This window comes from Caenorhabditis remanei, chromosome III (assembly GCF_010183535.1).
Source record: "Caenorhabditis remanei strain PX506 chromosome III, whole genome shotgun sequence".
NCBI lineage: Eukaryota > Metazoa > Nematoda > Chromadorea > Rhabditida > Rhabditidae > Caenorhabditis > Caenorhabditis remanei.
In genome coordinates this window covers 11,294,116-11,309,500 of record NC_071330.1, presented here as the reverse complement: position 1 = coordinate 11,309,500, position 15,385 = coordinate 11,294,116, and the positions used below count along the sequence as shown (strand labels likewise).

Here is a 15,385-nt window from a genome sequence, read left to right as displayed (position 1 = left end):
ATTAAAACAAATACAGTAACAGTTATAACAGAGAATTAATATTTGGTGTACCGTCATTTCTTTGCCTTTGGCTCCTCCCAGAATCCGAGTTGCTTTGCTTTGAGTGCTTCTTGCTTCCTCTTGAGACGAGCCTCTTCCAGAAAATGCATCACGTTCGATAATCGAATGGCTCCTTCCTTCTTCTTCTCTTCGGTAATCTTCTTCTTTTCAATAAACTTCTGAAGCTGTTTCTCTGCATTCAACTTCTGATCGATCGATGGTCTTCTCAATTCTGGGACACATGGCTTCTGATAGGCCACTGACACTGCTTCTTTCTTCTTCGGAACGAATTTGGTTGGAAGTGTTCTCTTCGATGAGATGACGATTTCAGGCAGTGGCATTGGTCTCTTCGACGGTACGACAGATGAAGTAGATGTCAATGGTTTAGAAGACTTCGAAGAAACTGGCACATTCGGCACATTCACAGATGATGTGGGTGGAATGGGAATGTCTTTCGAAGTCTTCACGACGACAGAAGGCTTATCGACGGTTACGGTAGGCAATGCAGAAGTGGATGGTTTGTTGGCAGAAGACGTTGCGACGACTGGCTTAAATGAAGATGACGTGGCAAATGTTGTTCCAGTTGTCTCCTTTTGTTCCTTCATCTCCAATGCCTCAATCTTCTTGATAATTCTTCTGGCCATGAAATCGCAGGATCCGTTAAGATAGTATCTGCAGAACCTTTTGATTTCGTACGTTCTGTACATTTCCAGTGTATAATCGTTCTTGATCAATTCTTCGAGAGAATTTCTTGACTCCCAATTCGACAGAAGATTGAATCCGTGGAGGGCGATTTGTTCGATGGGCTCGGATGGGACGAACATTGTCGATTGTTGATGGTAAATGTGAGATGATTCTGGAAAAATAACAGAGATAATGGAAGTGAAGTTGGAAGAGAGTATAGGAAGAAACGGGGGAACTCAGAACAGGAAAGGAGAAAACTCTGAGATGGTCAGATAGGGAGAAATGACAGTATGAGACTACAGGAGTAACATGGATTATGGACGCAGTCTGCAATTAGCCCCGCCCATTTACAACCTTTCTCGCAGATTATACTCAAGGGAAGATTGAGATCTGGGATACTGTAGGCGAATTCTGGATACTGAAATGAAAAGGAATTTGGAAAAAATGTTTCGAAAGTAAAGAAAAGACTATAGTGAACCAGACGAATCTCCTTAATGAAGCACCCAAACTCTGAAAGAAAACGATTAATTTTGAATAGTGTCTGATATTGAAGTGTAACTAGTTATTGTAGCTCTCAAGGGACAATTTCGGAACTCTTTTCTGATACGAAATAATATATATCTCGGAAACTAATAGAGATTTCAAAACTATTCTCACATATCAAATGTGATTAAATTTTTTTTTTTAAAGGTGAATGTACGAATTTATTGAAATGGAAAGAGAAGGGAATCTACCAATATACATGGTAAAAGTAGAAAGAATATCGAACTGATTCTTAGTATTACAAAGATTTTATACATCCGATTTACCCAGAATGACATAAATGTGAAGACGAGACCATTCTAGATGTGCACCTGTAATAAATAATTGGTTGTTTTGATTTACAACCGGCAGTGTGAGAATACAGAAGACGGTCACACTTTTGTTACAGGTCACACATCTCTCTGTTCTTTTTTGGTTAACCGTAAATAAAGATTTGATTGTGTGAAGAATAAAAAATTTTGTTATTGGGAAAGTAAGCCCCTTTCGCATTCACGAAGATTTCGTTCGGGCTGGAGCGTTAATTATTATTTTTCAAAAACATGAGAAATCAACTGTTTCCGAAAATAAAAATTTATAAGAAACACAAATTAATTGTTTATCTTTTGAACAGCATAAAATCTAATAGTTTTTTTTTACAAAACATTCCGACCAGAGGGTCTCTTTTTAGGAATATTTGAAACTTTTCGGTTGTTTTCTCATTGTTTGCAAAAAAAAACAATAATAATAATAATAATTTATTTACGGTTACTCAAAGAGATAAGCATCCTGGTCTCCAGAGTTGTGACAACAAGTGTGACCGTCTTCTGGATTCTCGCACTACCGGTTGTCAATCAAAACAACCAATTATTTATTACAGGTGCACATCTAGAACGATCTCGTCTTCACATTTATGTCATTCTGGGTAAATCGGATGTGTAAAATATTTGTTGTCCTAAGAATCAGTTCGATATTCTTTCTACTTCTATCATGTAGATTCCCTTCTTTTTCCATTTCAACAAATTCATACATTCATCGTTTTCATAACTTTTCTTACATCTTATAAGTCGAAACAAACCGTTTTGAAATCTCTAAAAGTTTCCAATATTTATTTAGTTTACGATACATATTATTATTTTTTTGTTTCGTATCAGAAAATATTTCTAAAATAATTCATCCGATTTAATATAGGCTTTTCTTTACTTTCGAAACGATTTTTCCAACTACCTATTCGTTTCAGTATCCCAGATCTCAATCTTCCCTTGAGTATAATCTGCGAGAAAGGTTGTAAATGGGCGGGACTAATTGCAGACGCACTGCGTCCATAATCCATGTTACTCCTGTAGTCTCATACTGTCATTTCTCCCTATCTGACCATCTCAGAGTTTCCTGATTTCCTGTTCTGAGTTCCCCCGTTTCTTCCTATACTCTCTTCCAACTTCACTTCCATTATCTCTGTTATTTTTCCAGAATCATCTCTCATTTACCATCAACAATCGACAATGTTCGTCCCATCCGAGCCCATCGAACAAATCGCCCTCCACGGATTCAATCTTCTGTCGAATTGGGAGTCAAGAAATTCTCTCGAAGAATTGATCAAGAACGATTATACACTGGAAATGTACAGAACGTACGAAATCAAAAGGTTCTGCAGATACTATCTCAACGGATCCTGCGATTTCATGGCCAGAAGAATTATCAAGAAGATTGAGGCATTGGAGATGAAGGAACAAGAGGAGACAACTGGAACAACATTTGCCACGTCATCTTCATTTAAGCCAGTCGTCGCAACGTCTTCTGCCAACAAACCATCCACTTCTGCATTGCCTACCGTAACCGTCGATAAGCCTTCTGTCGTCGTGAAGACTTCGAAAGACATTCCCATTCCACCCACATCATCTGTGAATGTGCCGAACGTGCCAGTTTCTTCGAAGTCTTCTAAACCATTGACATCTACTTCATCTGTCGTACCGTCGAAGAGACCAATGCCACTGCCTGAAATCGTCATCTCATCGAAGAGAACACTTCCAACCAAATTCGTTCCGAAGAAGAAAGAAGCAGTGTCAGTGGCCTATCAGAAGCCATGTGTCCCAGAATTGAGAAGACCATCGATCGATCAGAAGTTGAATGCAGAGAAACAGCTTCAGAAGTTTATTGAAAAGAAGAAGATTACCGAAGAGAAGAAGAAGGAAGGAGCCATTCGAGTATCGAACGTGATACATTCTCTGGAAGAGGCTCGTCTCAAAAGGAAGCAAGAAGCACTCAAAGCCAAGCAACTCGGATTCTGGGAGGAGCAAAAGGCAAAGAAGGGACGTTACACCAAATATTAATTCTCTGTCTAATTATTTCTGTATTTGTTTTAATTTTAGTTTTTAATCCCTTCCTAATAAATAATAATGTCAGGAATAATGTTATCTATCTCTTCAGATTCTTGACAGAATCTCTTCAGATTCTTGACAGAAAGACAAGCGGAAATGAGAACAATTCTATTGAAAATATGTTTTTTGGGAGTCCAGAAGACGGTCACACCTGAAGAGGATTTCTGGGAATCAGTGTGTGGGCTTATTCATAATATGTTTTACTTCCGTGGATCCGTTCAGTAAAGACATTATGTGGAAACAGTAGTGCTTTTTCCGGGAGATTAAGACTGCTTGCTTTAAATTGTTACTGCCCAACACTGCGTCGAGTGTTTCTGCTATTTTGGTCTTCTACTTCAGATTTGCCTGCAGCATGATTCCTTTCATATCTGTTTTCAATAAAAATGATAAAAATTTATTTTTTTTTCTTTAAAAACCGGTAAACCTTCCTAATGAAAATATGCGCGGGAGGGAGAAAATCATTTAAAAACCTCGAAAACCCTATGCGCATAGTACGTACTATAGTACCATTAGGAGCTTGTTATTCCATTTTTCTTTTTACAGTAGTTTTAAGAGGAAAAATTACCATGAGCAAGTTATTTTGCAACTGCCGCACAGTTTTTTCGTGACTCCGCCCCTTTCTCCCCGAATTGTATTTCCCCGATTTGTTTCTCCCCGATTCGTGTTTCCCGCACCACGTTTCTCCCCGATTTGTGGGGCCTCCATTTTTCCCCTCTGAATTGTCTCGAAGCTTTTCGCTCGCTCTGTATTTTGCCGACACGGTGATTGCGGACTTAACACCTTACCTTACGCGCAGTTGCTTTTTCCTCCAGTCCTAAAATTTATTTCGTAGCTTTTCGCCACAATTTTTTAGTCGAAACATTATTTTTAGTTTCAAAAGTTTTCAGAATTTTTCAAAATGCATGCGAAACATCCAAGAAGAACTTGCTCCTTCACATCGGAACTCAAACCACTCATGGAATTCCTAGCTGAACACACGAAGAATGTGAAGTGTCCAATGGTTTTGACTCATATCTTTAACAAGTACAGAGATGAACGAAATATGAAATCATTGCCAGGACAGATTCAACGCAATTTCCGAACATATCTCTCACCGATCATTCATACTTTCTCAGAATTTGAAGATGAAGTACTTGTGAAGATTTTTTATGCGACGAGTACGCCAGTGGATGAAGAATTTTTGAAAAAGTGAGTGAAATAAGTTGGCGATGGCAGGAAATAATCGTATAATCGAATTTTTCAGACTCAGAATAACTGCCGAAGTGACAGTGGATGAAAGCCAGCGAATCTGTAAATACGAATCAGGAAGTCTTAGATTGAATGGAAAACACGTCAAGCTCTCCGGATATAGTCGTCTGAAAAGAAGATCAACTGATCCATCATACGGTCGAGAGAGAAAAACAAATAATAATAATAATAAAAGAAGATCGGAACCATTCTCTTTCGTTCCGAACCCTGTTCCTGCCCCTGTTCTTGCCCCTGTTCTTGCTTCGGTCCCCGCTCCCGTTCCAGACCCTTTTTCTGTTCCCGCTCCTCAAATGAATCAAAATCCTCACGGAACCGCTGTCGCCACAAACTCGTCCATCCCGTTGTCTCCACCGAATTGCCTGGGAATGTCTGCAGTACCTGGAATAAATCCAATTTGCAATCCAATGATAACGCCGGAATCGTTGGTCGAAAATCAATTCTTCAATATGATGAGCGTTTTTGTTAATTCGATGACTAGTATGATTGAGTCGCAGCAACATTTTCTGGTGAATATGGTTGAGAAAATGTGAGTTTCCCCCATGAACTCATCTACTGACAGTTCCGTTTCCAGATATATTCAATCACTTCAGAAGAAGAATGGATCATCTGAAACATCCGAAATTCCGGGCACGGCCGAACCTCCCGAAATAGTCGAAACTACCACAAGCTTGCCGCATTTTCTGAAATTCTCCAAGTGCATTCTCTCCTTTTTAAACTGCGAAGAACTCAACAATTTATCCAAACACTACGATAAATATCTAGAGAATCTCGGCACTGAAGACGCAGCAATCCCAAATGAAAAACTTATTTTGGCTCTTGAAGTCCTATTCTCGGTCTCATTGTCGGCAAACGTCGTTTCGGTGGCAAAGCCAAATGAAAGAACTAATGCCAAGCACTTCATATCGCTCATTGAAAATTTCGTCTCATCAGAACTCAATTATCCGCAATTTCGGAAACTCGATGAAAAACTTAAGAAGAAGATCGCATCATTGGAAGAAAATAGTCGTATCCCAATTGAAAATCTGAAATTGGCATTTGAAGCCGCACTTGCCATAGTCTCCAAGGAGCTTCATGGAAATGAGTCCGAAGTACCAGAGTCTGTTGAAGTCAAACAGGAGATCACATCCGTATAAGTTTTAGATATAATTATCATTCTTGTTGTTTTCTTTTCGAAACTTTTGTTTTTCTTCTTTGTACCCATAGTTTTAAATGTTTTTTCTGTCGGTAAATCTCGATAAATACTTGTTTCTTGTCTTAGTTTTCTATTTATCCATGGTATCTTACCGTTTCCTAATATTTATCTCTGCTATTTCCAGTTTCTGTCGAAACATGAGAAAATCCGGAAAGATTGTTTTTGTTTGGGTTATTGTTTAGTTCGCACAGTTGCGTCATGATTTCAGACTGAATACGCAGGTGACACATTCTGCGGGGAAACGGCGATATTCAATAGACTGATTTCCTTACGTTTCGTACTTTATTATCATTTGTACACTTTATGAATATCTTTTTTTCAGATATAATTATCATGGAGCAATCAACCAATTACGAACCGCCACTAGCTAAAAGACGTGGGCGGCCGCCATTAAAGCAAGCACGTAATGTTCGCTGCCAATGCGAAAGAAAAGAAGAAACCCAAGGAATGATAGAATGTTCGGAATGCAAGGATTGGCAACATAGAGGTTGTATGGGCATCGGAGATATTGACTATCCCGCAAGCTACAAATGCGAACTTTGTGATCCACGTGAGCTGCCAGTGTCGAAAGAAGATGCAATGAATAATGAAAGAAATGCAGAAGCTCAATCGAAATCAAAGCCAGCAGCATTCGATGTCAAAGATTTTCTGAAATACCTTGACAATCAATCGATTGGTATTCAAACTCCGTTTGTCCTGACAGAGTTCGTTTTGGGATACATCACTTCCAGAGGAATGCAAACTAAACTGCATACTCTCATAGCGAGATTCCGTTCGACAATTTGTAAAACTATTCCCGATTCTCCATTGTTCGATGGAGAAGCTAAGGCACGAATGTTATTTGCAACGAGTACATCCATCAGTCAAAATTTTTTGAATAAGTAGGTTTTTATGCTTAAAAGCATAGTTGTCAAGGCCCGGCCCGGCCCGAAGGCCCGGGCAAATTGGCGCGAAAGTCAAATTTGCAAATTTTTTCAATTTTTTTTGAATTTTTTCGCGAAAAAGTCACATTTTCGACTATCAGTCAGAATTAGAAGAAATTCTGAAAAATAGTCAAAAATGGTCACATTTCCGATAAAAAATTGAAAAAAATTCGAAAAAAAAATTGGAAAAAAACGGGTCGTTTTTTGAAGCCGGGCCTTCGGGCCGGGCCGGGCCTTGAAAATTTTCTACCGGCCCGGCCCGGCCCGGGCCGGCCCGGGCCTTGACAACTATGCTTAAAAGAGGTTCTCCAAATTCGTTCAAAGCTTATGGCTTGGCACTGACAATGAACATAAGTTTCCAACGTTTAATCATGAATTAATTATCTGTATACCAAACAAATCTATCATTAAAATTTCAGGTTGCGAGAAAATGCAGTAGTAGAGGTCGATCAAATCAATAGAATCACGAAATACGAATCGCTTCACGGAGGTCTCAAATTGTGCGGAAAACACAAATTTCATGGGTTTCCATCAAAATCGGGTTCTAAGAGAAAGTCGCCACGTGGTAGACGCCCGAAAAGAATTAGCGGATATTCATATTTAACGGACGATTCCATGGAAATTCCTGAAGAAGAAGCGGAAGCAGAACTAACAATGGAAGTCGGCGATGAAATCACTGAAGTTGGTTTTGTTCCCTCTGGAAATGGTCAAATGAGTAGATCATTCAATCAACAGCGCGTAAAGGAAGAACCAAATACTATTGCATGTTATCATCAGCAAATTCAGACTCCAACAACCCCTTCGTTGCCTACCGGAGATCCCAATCCATATCCTGCCAACCAGATGCCAGCGTATTATTATCCATCAATGTATCCACAATATCCACAGTATCCACATTATCCAGCAAGCAGTATCGGTTTGAATGGACTGACCAACTTCATGGCTTCGATGACTGGACTCATGATGGCACAAACAAACATGTTACGTGATATGCATCTGGTGTGAGTTTGAAAGACATGGTTTTTAGTTATGAAGTTTGATTCCCAAATATTTCTCTGCTATAATAAGAAATTGAAATATTTCAGCTCATCTGCTCACAAAACTGGTGGTCCCGATCAAGTAACAAGTCTCAAGGATTTGTTGAAGTATCTTCAAGCTTACCTCGTTCATATTGGATCGTTGAAACTTTCAACAATAACTCATCAAATTGTCATAGCAATACACGGACTTGGAATGGGAGACAGGGAGATTCCTCTCGACAAGCTAAGAACTGCTCTCGATTATGCATTTGCTCATATTTATGCATCGGATGCAACACCACCACTTGATTCAATCTCGGCCAGTCATTTCCTCAGCAAACTCCATACATATGCATCCAATCAAAAAACAGGAAATTTCCAAAGTATTCGAGATCTGATCTCCCAGAAAATGTTGTCGTTGGACAAGGAGCAAATGGTACCATTGGAAAATATCGGTCGCGCTATCGAGACACTCATCAAATATGTTTTAAGTCCCGTTAGATAAGTTTTCAATTTTCATTCATGTTATGCACTTCTCGTTGTTTTACCTCGTTGTTGTTTCTTGATCAAGTACTGTTTTCTAATAAAGCCTGAATATAGAAAACGTGTTGTTTTGCGTTTAGAACCGTCGGATTTCAAAGAATCTCGAAATTGACCGGAAGAAGGCATTCAAGAATCATAATTTATATCAACAAGACAAGAGAAGGAAGAATAAATATGCCGAAAATAACGCAAAAGAAATAATAAAGAGAGTATCGATTGAGAGAATTCATCTGTTTTCATATGACTTTCAGTTTTCTTGATCCTCTTTGTCTTCCAATTTCGACGGATCCACTTTCAGCCGTTTGATTTGTTTAGCATTGTCGCTTTCCATTTGTCGGTTCTCCATCTCCATTCTTAAATAATTTATTTCATTTTCAGCTATATATCCACTTTATTCTTACCTATAGTTATTGGTAACCATTGTGACCCATGAATGCTCCAATTGTTTCACTTTGTCTCCTGCTTTCAATTGAGCCATTTTACGTGCCGCATGCACCTCCATGACAGCTTCTTTCGTGATTCGAAGCTCTTTTTCAGCCTGAGTGAGAAGCGATTCCATGAGTTTGTTACGTTGAAGATAGTTCTCCGCAGCATATTCGTCCATCAGTTCCAGATTAATTTGACGAAGCATTAGATGCTCGTTTTGTGCTTTTGCATTACGGAGAACCTGAAATGTTTAATTTCTTTCTCTACAAGCTGAGAGCCTACAAACCTTTGCCCACAACTTCCTATCAACTCCCTTGACAGCTGATGGTGGTGGAAGCTCGCATCGACTCAAATCCAGCTTCTCCATCTCCTCTTTTTTCTTCATTCTACTCATTTCTTTCAGCATACAAGGAGTCAAGAATGCGTCATAATCGGGAACTGGAAGGTGAGTCAAGTAATTTTTCGTCGGTCGGAATGTCTGAAAATTGAATGAGTTATAGGTGGAACATGAGAATAAACTGTACTTTGCACTCGTGTTCCACGAGCTTCATAGCCAACTGACGATCGGTTTCATTGTATTCTGTGTCAAGGTAAGGGAGAGCGTCGACGAGAAGCTGAAAATAATTGTAAATTTGATGTCTTTTGTAACAAGGTTAAAAATATATTCCACTATGTTACCTGATCATCTTGCAACTGATTGGCTCCACCTGGACCCGTCAATGCCAATGGTTTAGCACTCATTTTATGTCTGAAACATTCGAATTATGATTTAAAATGCCAACCGGAAAATAACAAATGATAAAGTATTATATAGCGCAAAAACGCTGTGAAGTCGAGAACAACTAAAAAAACGAGTATCTGTCAAGCACATTTTTCTGAAGAATTAATTATATTACAATTGCATTGACAATAAATGATGGATATGAGAAACAACGGATTTCGAGTTATTACGATGTACTAGGCATCGATACAACACAAGATTAACCGGAAATTGAACTATTGTCATTGGATAATTGGGGAAGTGACCTAGACCGGAATTAAATTTTGGAAAACGAGATTTTTCGAGAATGGGGGATCTTTCAAGATTCAGCGGGATTTTCTAGTCATCGGGAGAATAAAAAACGTGTGAGGGGAGGTTCAATTTAACGAATCGTTTGATTGTTATTTCTGGCAATTCTAGGAATGATAGTGAGAAAAATGGGATAAAAAGGGGTGAATAAGAACTTCAAACTGAAAAAAAAGATGAAAATGAGTAAATTATTTTAATCCGAGTCTTCGTCGAGAGTAATGACATTATTATCGTGATATGGTTTTGTTGGAGGGGGAGCGCTGAAATTCATATCAATTGTATTTATGACATGGTTCAAGTAATCAGAAGCATATTTCGCTCATTTAATTATTTACAACGACAGCATACCGTATTCTGATAGTCCGTTTTCTGTTTGCAGTAACCGGTTTCTTTGGAACAACATTTGGAGAGTCACTGTCCATTCTTTTACGTTTTCTCATCCAATTATTGTTAGCGGATATGTAGTCGTCAGCCGATATGCATGGTTCGACGATTGGTGAGAAGTTTTGAGTTTTAGTTCTTGTGGTGGGAAAGAACTCATTGATATGTGACTGAGTCTGACAAACGAAAAACTGAAATTCAAGTGGGACAATTCAAGACTTACCACTATATTCAATACGTTTCTGCTTCTTGTCATACTCGTCGTTACTTCTCGCTGTAATCTCTGGGGTGACCAACCGCACTCTTTCACCAAAATTTCCTCTACTTTTTGAAAATTAGTAATTTGTGATGTAATTCTGGGAATCTGATTGGAAACTGCAGGTTGCATGTACATTTTAATGGCGTTTCTAGAAAAATATGATTTTCAACGTCAAAACTAAACAGTTTTTTACCCAATAGCTGTGCAGTTGGGAAACCCGTCTGGGAAGTTGAATTTTTTTCCGCGAAGGCGCAGCTTCCGAGAACTGTCTTCAGATCTTGCAGGTATTTCTCTGCGAACGTAGGAACTGAAAAAAACTTGATTCGACTATCAAGTTGCCTGCGAAACTAACGAAAATCTATCCAAAATCACTTGTGGATCGGTTTCTTTACACCCATTATCGCCGAACTCTGCGAGTATATCGAAAACTGTGATTATTCCAATATTCTGTACTCCTCGTTGATAGTAATCACATCCCAAGAGAATTGCAGTAGCGATTAAGTGAGGGCGAGCGACTTCTGAAGTGCTTTCTGACGATTTTCATCGCTGTGGCTGCTAGGATACTCACTTTTTTCGATATTCATTCGACCCAGCGACAAGTGAGTGACATCGTGAAGACGTGCACCAGAAAGCATCGTAGTGGCAGAGAAATCAAAGCGATACAGGTTCTTTCCGCCGAATAAAAAGTAGTCGAAATCTGTTGTTATACAACCGGAAACCACTCCAAGTTCCTCCAAACGTGCACATTGAGCCTCGCCGTCGCCTGGGGCGATTATGACTTTCACTCCAAAGTGAGAGAGGAGCGACTGAAAAAAGAAGATAATTCATTGAAAAAACCAGAAAATTTTACGTTAGTTTTAATAACGTGATCTGCCAGATTAGTGAACGGGGAATCTCCAAAGCTTCGTCGTTTTCTGGGCACAAATTCGTCTTGATCGGCCTGAAATTATGAAATCAAAACTCGTTTATATAATTTCTAAGCTCTCACTGCTTCGTGAGCTGCTGAAGACGAACTGATGCTGTCAAACACAACAATTGGAATGATTTTGAGCTCCCGCAAGCGTTGAATTCTAGAGGAAGTCTACATTTTCAAGCAGTTTTATAAATACTTACCTGGTGAAAAACGTGATTAGATAGCTGTTAGGAGTTTGTTGATGGTGAGTTTCGCAGCCTTTCAAACTTTCGTAAAGCCAGATGTGTCCGTCTGAAAAACTAAAATTTCACTTCACTTCGACGATATAAAAATTTACCAATAGCTAAAACTTTATCGCGAAGAGTCTCCAATGCAACTTTTTGTGACACGTGGTTTGCCCACTCCCATATCCCGTTAATAGTCATTCTAGTAGCATCTGAAAAAAGTTAAAATAATGGAAAACCGAAAAAGATTGAGCGAAAATGAAGAGGAGAGTAAGCGCGCGTAAAAACAGAAAACATTCGTAAATCGACACTAGAGACAATGGGTGGCGGGTCTCGCCACGATCTCACGTCTTTTAAATTTGCCACGACTACACAGCGCTGGTAGAATTGCTCCAAATGGCTCAATATTTGTTGTTTTTTATTCAAAAAAATATGATAAATTCAACATTTTCAGTTTAAAGTTCGAGAAGAAGCCTATTGTCATTAATATGACCAAAATATACTCAAAAGAGTCATAGAAGTTTGAAAACTATTAGTTACTAATTTGGTAATGAATTATGATTACTTGTTGAAAAGACATCTGCAAAACTTTTTTTTGAATGAAAATTATTCTTACGGATACCGCTAGTAAGCTTTCGAATTCACACACTTCAATAAAATGTATGAATCTTCTTCATCTATGTAACATCACGTAAGCTAAAAGTTTCGCATGCACCTTCGTCGTTTTAATCAGTATTCCTGGCTCAAAAGAATATATATAGCAAATTTACAGGTAATGACATCAAAAACAACGAGTCGAGTCGGAGCGACGACTCTCCTCACCATCGTCGTCTTGGCGTTGGCATGGCTTGTCGGGTTTGCATCCCGGCTTTTCGCCATCGTTCGATTCGAGTCGATTATCCACGAGTTCGATCCATGGTTCAATTATCGTGCCACCCATCATATGGTCCAACACGGCTTCTATAAATTCTTGAACTGGTTCGATGAGCGTGCATGGTATCCATTGGGTCGTATTGTCGGAGGAACTGTTTATCCAGGACTCATGGTTACATCCGGATTAATTCACTGGATTCTCGACTCGTTGAACTTCCATGTGCATATCCGCGAGGTTTGCGTCTTCTTGGCTCCAACATTCTCCGGACTTACCGCTATTGCCACTTACTTTCTCACGAAGGAACTCTGGAGCCCGGGAGCTGGTCTCTTCGCCGCTTGCTTCATCGCAATCTCTCCTGGATACACATCTCGCTCTGTTGCAGGATCCTATGATAACGAAGGAATTGCCATTTTTGCTCTTCAATTTACTTACTTTTTGTGGGTAAAATCTCTTAAGACCGGATCGATTATGTGGGCTTCAATGTGTGCGCTTTCGTACTTCTACATGGTTTCCGCCTGGGGAGGATACGTCTTCATCATCAACTTGATCCCACTCCACGCTCTCGCTCTTATTATCATGGGTATGTTGAGGAGCTATATTGGCTAAACGTTCAAATTAATTTTCAACATGTTTTAGGCCGATACTCTTCTCGTCTGTTTGTTTCCTACACTTCGTTCTACTGTCTCGCCACTATTCTCTCTATGCAAGTTCCATTCGTTGGATTCCAACCAGTTCGTACATCTGAGCATATGCCAGCTTTCGGAGTGTTTGGACTTCTTCAAATCGTTGCTCTCATGCACTACGCTCGTAACCGTATCACTCGCCAACAGTTCATGACTCTTTTCGTTGGAGGATTGACTATTTTGGGAGGACTCGCTGTTGTTGTCTACTTCGCACTTGTCTGGGGAGGATACGTTGCTCCATTCTCTGGACGTTTTTACTCTCTATGGGACACTGGATACGCCAAGATTCACATTCCAATTATTGCCTCTGTATCCGAACATCAACCAACCACGTGGGTCTCTTTCTTCTTCGATCTCCATATCACCGCCGCTGTTTTCCCGGTTGGGTTATGGTATTGTATCAAGAAAGTCAATGATGAACGTGTTTTCAGTGAGTTTAGATTACGATTTGAACGACAAGCGAACAATTTATTCATTTCAGTCATTCTCTACGCCGTCTCAGCAGTCTACTTTGCCGGAGTCATGGTTCGTCTTATGCTAACTCTTACACCAGCCGTCTGTGTTCTTGCTGGAATCGGATTCTCGTATACCTTCGAGAAATATCTGAAAGATGAAGAGACCAAGGAACGTTCATCTTCCACATCGAGTACTGCAAAGGATGAGAAGTTGTACGACAAGGCCGCCAAAAACGTCAAATCAAGGGTACCTGATTGTGTGAATAGCAATGTGTCCAGTCCTGTCAGTTGTGTTTTGTCCGTTCGTTTGTGTGTAGTTGACGGAAACTCGCATTATGCGTTTTTCTTCTGTGTTTCGTTTATGTTTCATGTTCAGTGCCAAACTTGTTGCATTCGTTTATTTAAGATTTATGGAATTTCAGAACGCAAACGAAGGAGAAGAAACCGGTGTTTCATCAAATGTTCGCACCATCATCTCTATAATTCTCGTTATTTTCCTTCTTATGTTCGTTGTTCACGCCACCTACGTCACCTCCAATGCCTATTCTCATCCATCTGTTGTGCTCCAAAGTTCCACCTCTAATGGTGATCGCCTCATTATGGATGACTTCCGTGAGGCTTACCACTGGCTCCGTGAGAACACCGCTGATGATGCCCGTGTTATGTCCTGGTGGGATTACGGATATCAAATCGCTGGAATGGCCAATCGTACTACTTTGGTTGACAACAACACATGGAATAACTCTCACATTGCTCTCGTCGGAAAAGCGATGTCTTCAAACGAATCAGCTGCCTATGAGATTATGACTGAGCTCGATGTTGACTACATTCTTGTTATTTTCGGAGGAGTCATTGGATATTCTGGAGATGATATCAACAAGTTCCTTTGGATGGTTCGTATTGCTCAGGGAGAACACCCGAAAGACATTCGTGAGGAGAATTATTTCACCGCTTCCGGAGAATATTCGACTGGTGCCGGAGCCTCCGAAACTATGCTGAACTGTCTTATGTACAAAATGAGTTATTACCGTTTCGGAGAAACTCGCGTTGGATATAATCAAGCTGGTGGCTTCGATCGAACTCGGGGATATGTGATTGGAAAGACAGATATCAAGCTCGAGTATATTGAAGAAGCGTACACGACAGAAAATTGGCTTGTGCGTATCTACAAACGCAAAAAGCTGCCGAACAGGCCAACTGTAAAGGAAGCGACGATCCCGATCAAGGGAAAGAAGGCTACACAGGTAAATAAACAAGATCTCACTCTAACTTTTAATTTTAATTCATTACAGGGCAAGAACAAGAAAGGAGTAATTCGACCAACTCCAACTTCTGCCAAGGCCTAAATAGGAATCAGTATTTCTACTTGAAAACAGAAACACCAACAAAAATTTTTAGGTTCACTGTGATAATGTGATAATGACTTGGGATTGTTAATTTATTGATTTTTCTTTCCTTCTTTTTTCGGTTTTCCTATTTATTACCGTTCCCCCTCTCTTCATCAAACACACTTCTTGCGTTCTCTTACCATCTCTTTTCTTTTTTCTCTCCAAACC

The 15,385-nt window shown here is 39.7% G+C and overlaps 7 protein-coding genes across 7 annotated transcripts; 4 read left to right on the top strand and 3 right to left on the bottom strand.

The window, feature by feature from the left end:
* Nucleotides 1-53: 53 nt before the first annotated feature.
* Nucleotides 54-863, bottom strand: GCK72_010776 (uncharacterized protein; the record flags this gene model as incomplete). Its single annotated transcript, XM_003111654.2, has 1 exon — nt 54-863. One exon carries the CDS (start codon nt 861-863, stop codon nt 54-56), a length of 810 nt encoding a protein of 269 aa, XP_003111702.2.
* A 1,881-nt stretch (nt 864-2,744) lies between these two features.
* Nucleotides 2,745-3,572, top strand: GCK72_010775 (uncharacterized protein; the record flags this gene model as incomplete). Its single annotated transcript, XM_003111803.2, has 1 exon — nt 2,745-3,572. One exon carries the CDS (start codon nt 2,745-2,747, stop codon nt 3,570-3,572), a length of 828 nt encoding a protein of 275 aa, XP_003111851.2.
* A 946-nt stretch (nt 3,573-4,518) lies between these two features.
* GCK72_010774 (uncharacterized protein) lies at nt 4,519-6,001 on the top strand (the record flags this gene model as incomplete). Its single annotated transcript, XM_003111587.2, has 3 exons — nt 4,519-4,808; nt 4,864-5,394; nt 5,440-6,001. 3 exons carry the CDS (start codon nt 4,519-4,521, stop codon nt 5,999-6,001), a joined length of 1,383 nt encoding a protein of 460 aa, XP_003111635.2.
* Nucleotides 6,002-6,393: 392 nt separating this feature from the next.
* On the top strand, nt 6,394-8,507 carry GCK72_010773 (uncharacterized protein; the record flags this gene model as incomplete). The annotated part of the gene is made up of 3 exons (XM_003111702.2): nt 6,394-6,941; nt 7,403-7,984; nt 8,069-8,507. 3 exons carry the CDS (start codon nt 6,394-6,396, stop codon nt 8,505-8,507), a joined length of 1,569 nt encoding a protein of 522 aa, XP_003111750.2.
* A 285-nt stretch (nt 8,508-8,792) lies between these two features.
* GCK72_010772 (uncharacterized protein) lies at nt 8,793-9,712 on the bottom strand (the record flags this gene model as incomplete). The annotated part of the gene is made up of 5 exons (XM_053728030.1): nt 8,793-8,898; nt 8,947-9,212; nt 9,258-9,449; nt 9,496-9,585; nt 9,650-9,712. The coding sequence occupies 5 exons, from the start codon at nt 9,710-9,712 to the stop codon at nt 8,793-8,795; spliced, it is 717 nt and encodes a 238-aa protein (XP_053587607.1).
* A 521-nt stretch (nt 9,713-10,233) lies between these two features.
* Nucleotides 10,234-12,018, bottom strand: GCK72_010771 (uncharacterized protein; the record flags this gene model as incomplete). The annotated part of the gene is made up of 10 exons (XM_053728029.1): nt 10,234-10,300; nt 10,389-10,597; nt 10,645-10,828; nt 10,874-10,987; nt 11,033-11,198; nt 11,249-11,486; nt 11,531-11,620; nt 11,669-11,750; nt 11,794-11,884; nt 11,931-12,018. The coding sequence occupies 10 exons, from the start codon at nt 12,016-12,018 to the stop codon at nt 10,234-10,236; spliced, it is 1,329 nt and encodes a 442-aa protein (XP_053587606.1).
* A 574-nt stretch (nt 12,019-12,592) lies between these two features.
* Nucleotides 12,593-15,175, top strand: GCK72_010770 (uncharacterized protein; the record flags this gene model as incomplete). Its single annotated transcript, XM_053728028.1, has 5 exons — nt 12,593-13,271; nt 13,328-13,804; nt 13,856-14,076; nt 14,252-15,073; nt 15,122-15,175. The coding sequence occupies 5 exons, from the start codon at nt 12,593-12,595 to the stop codon at nt 15,173-15,175; spliced, it is 2,253 nt and encodes a 750-aa protein (XP_053587605.1).
* Between the last annotated feature and the right edge of the window lie 210 nt (nt 15,176-15,385).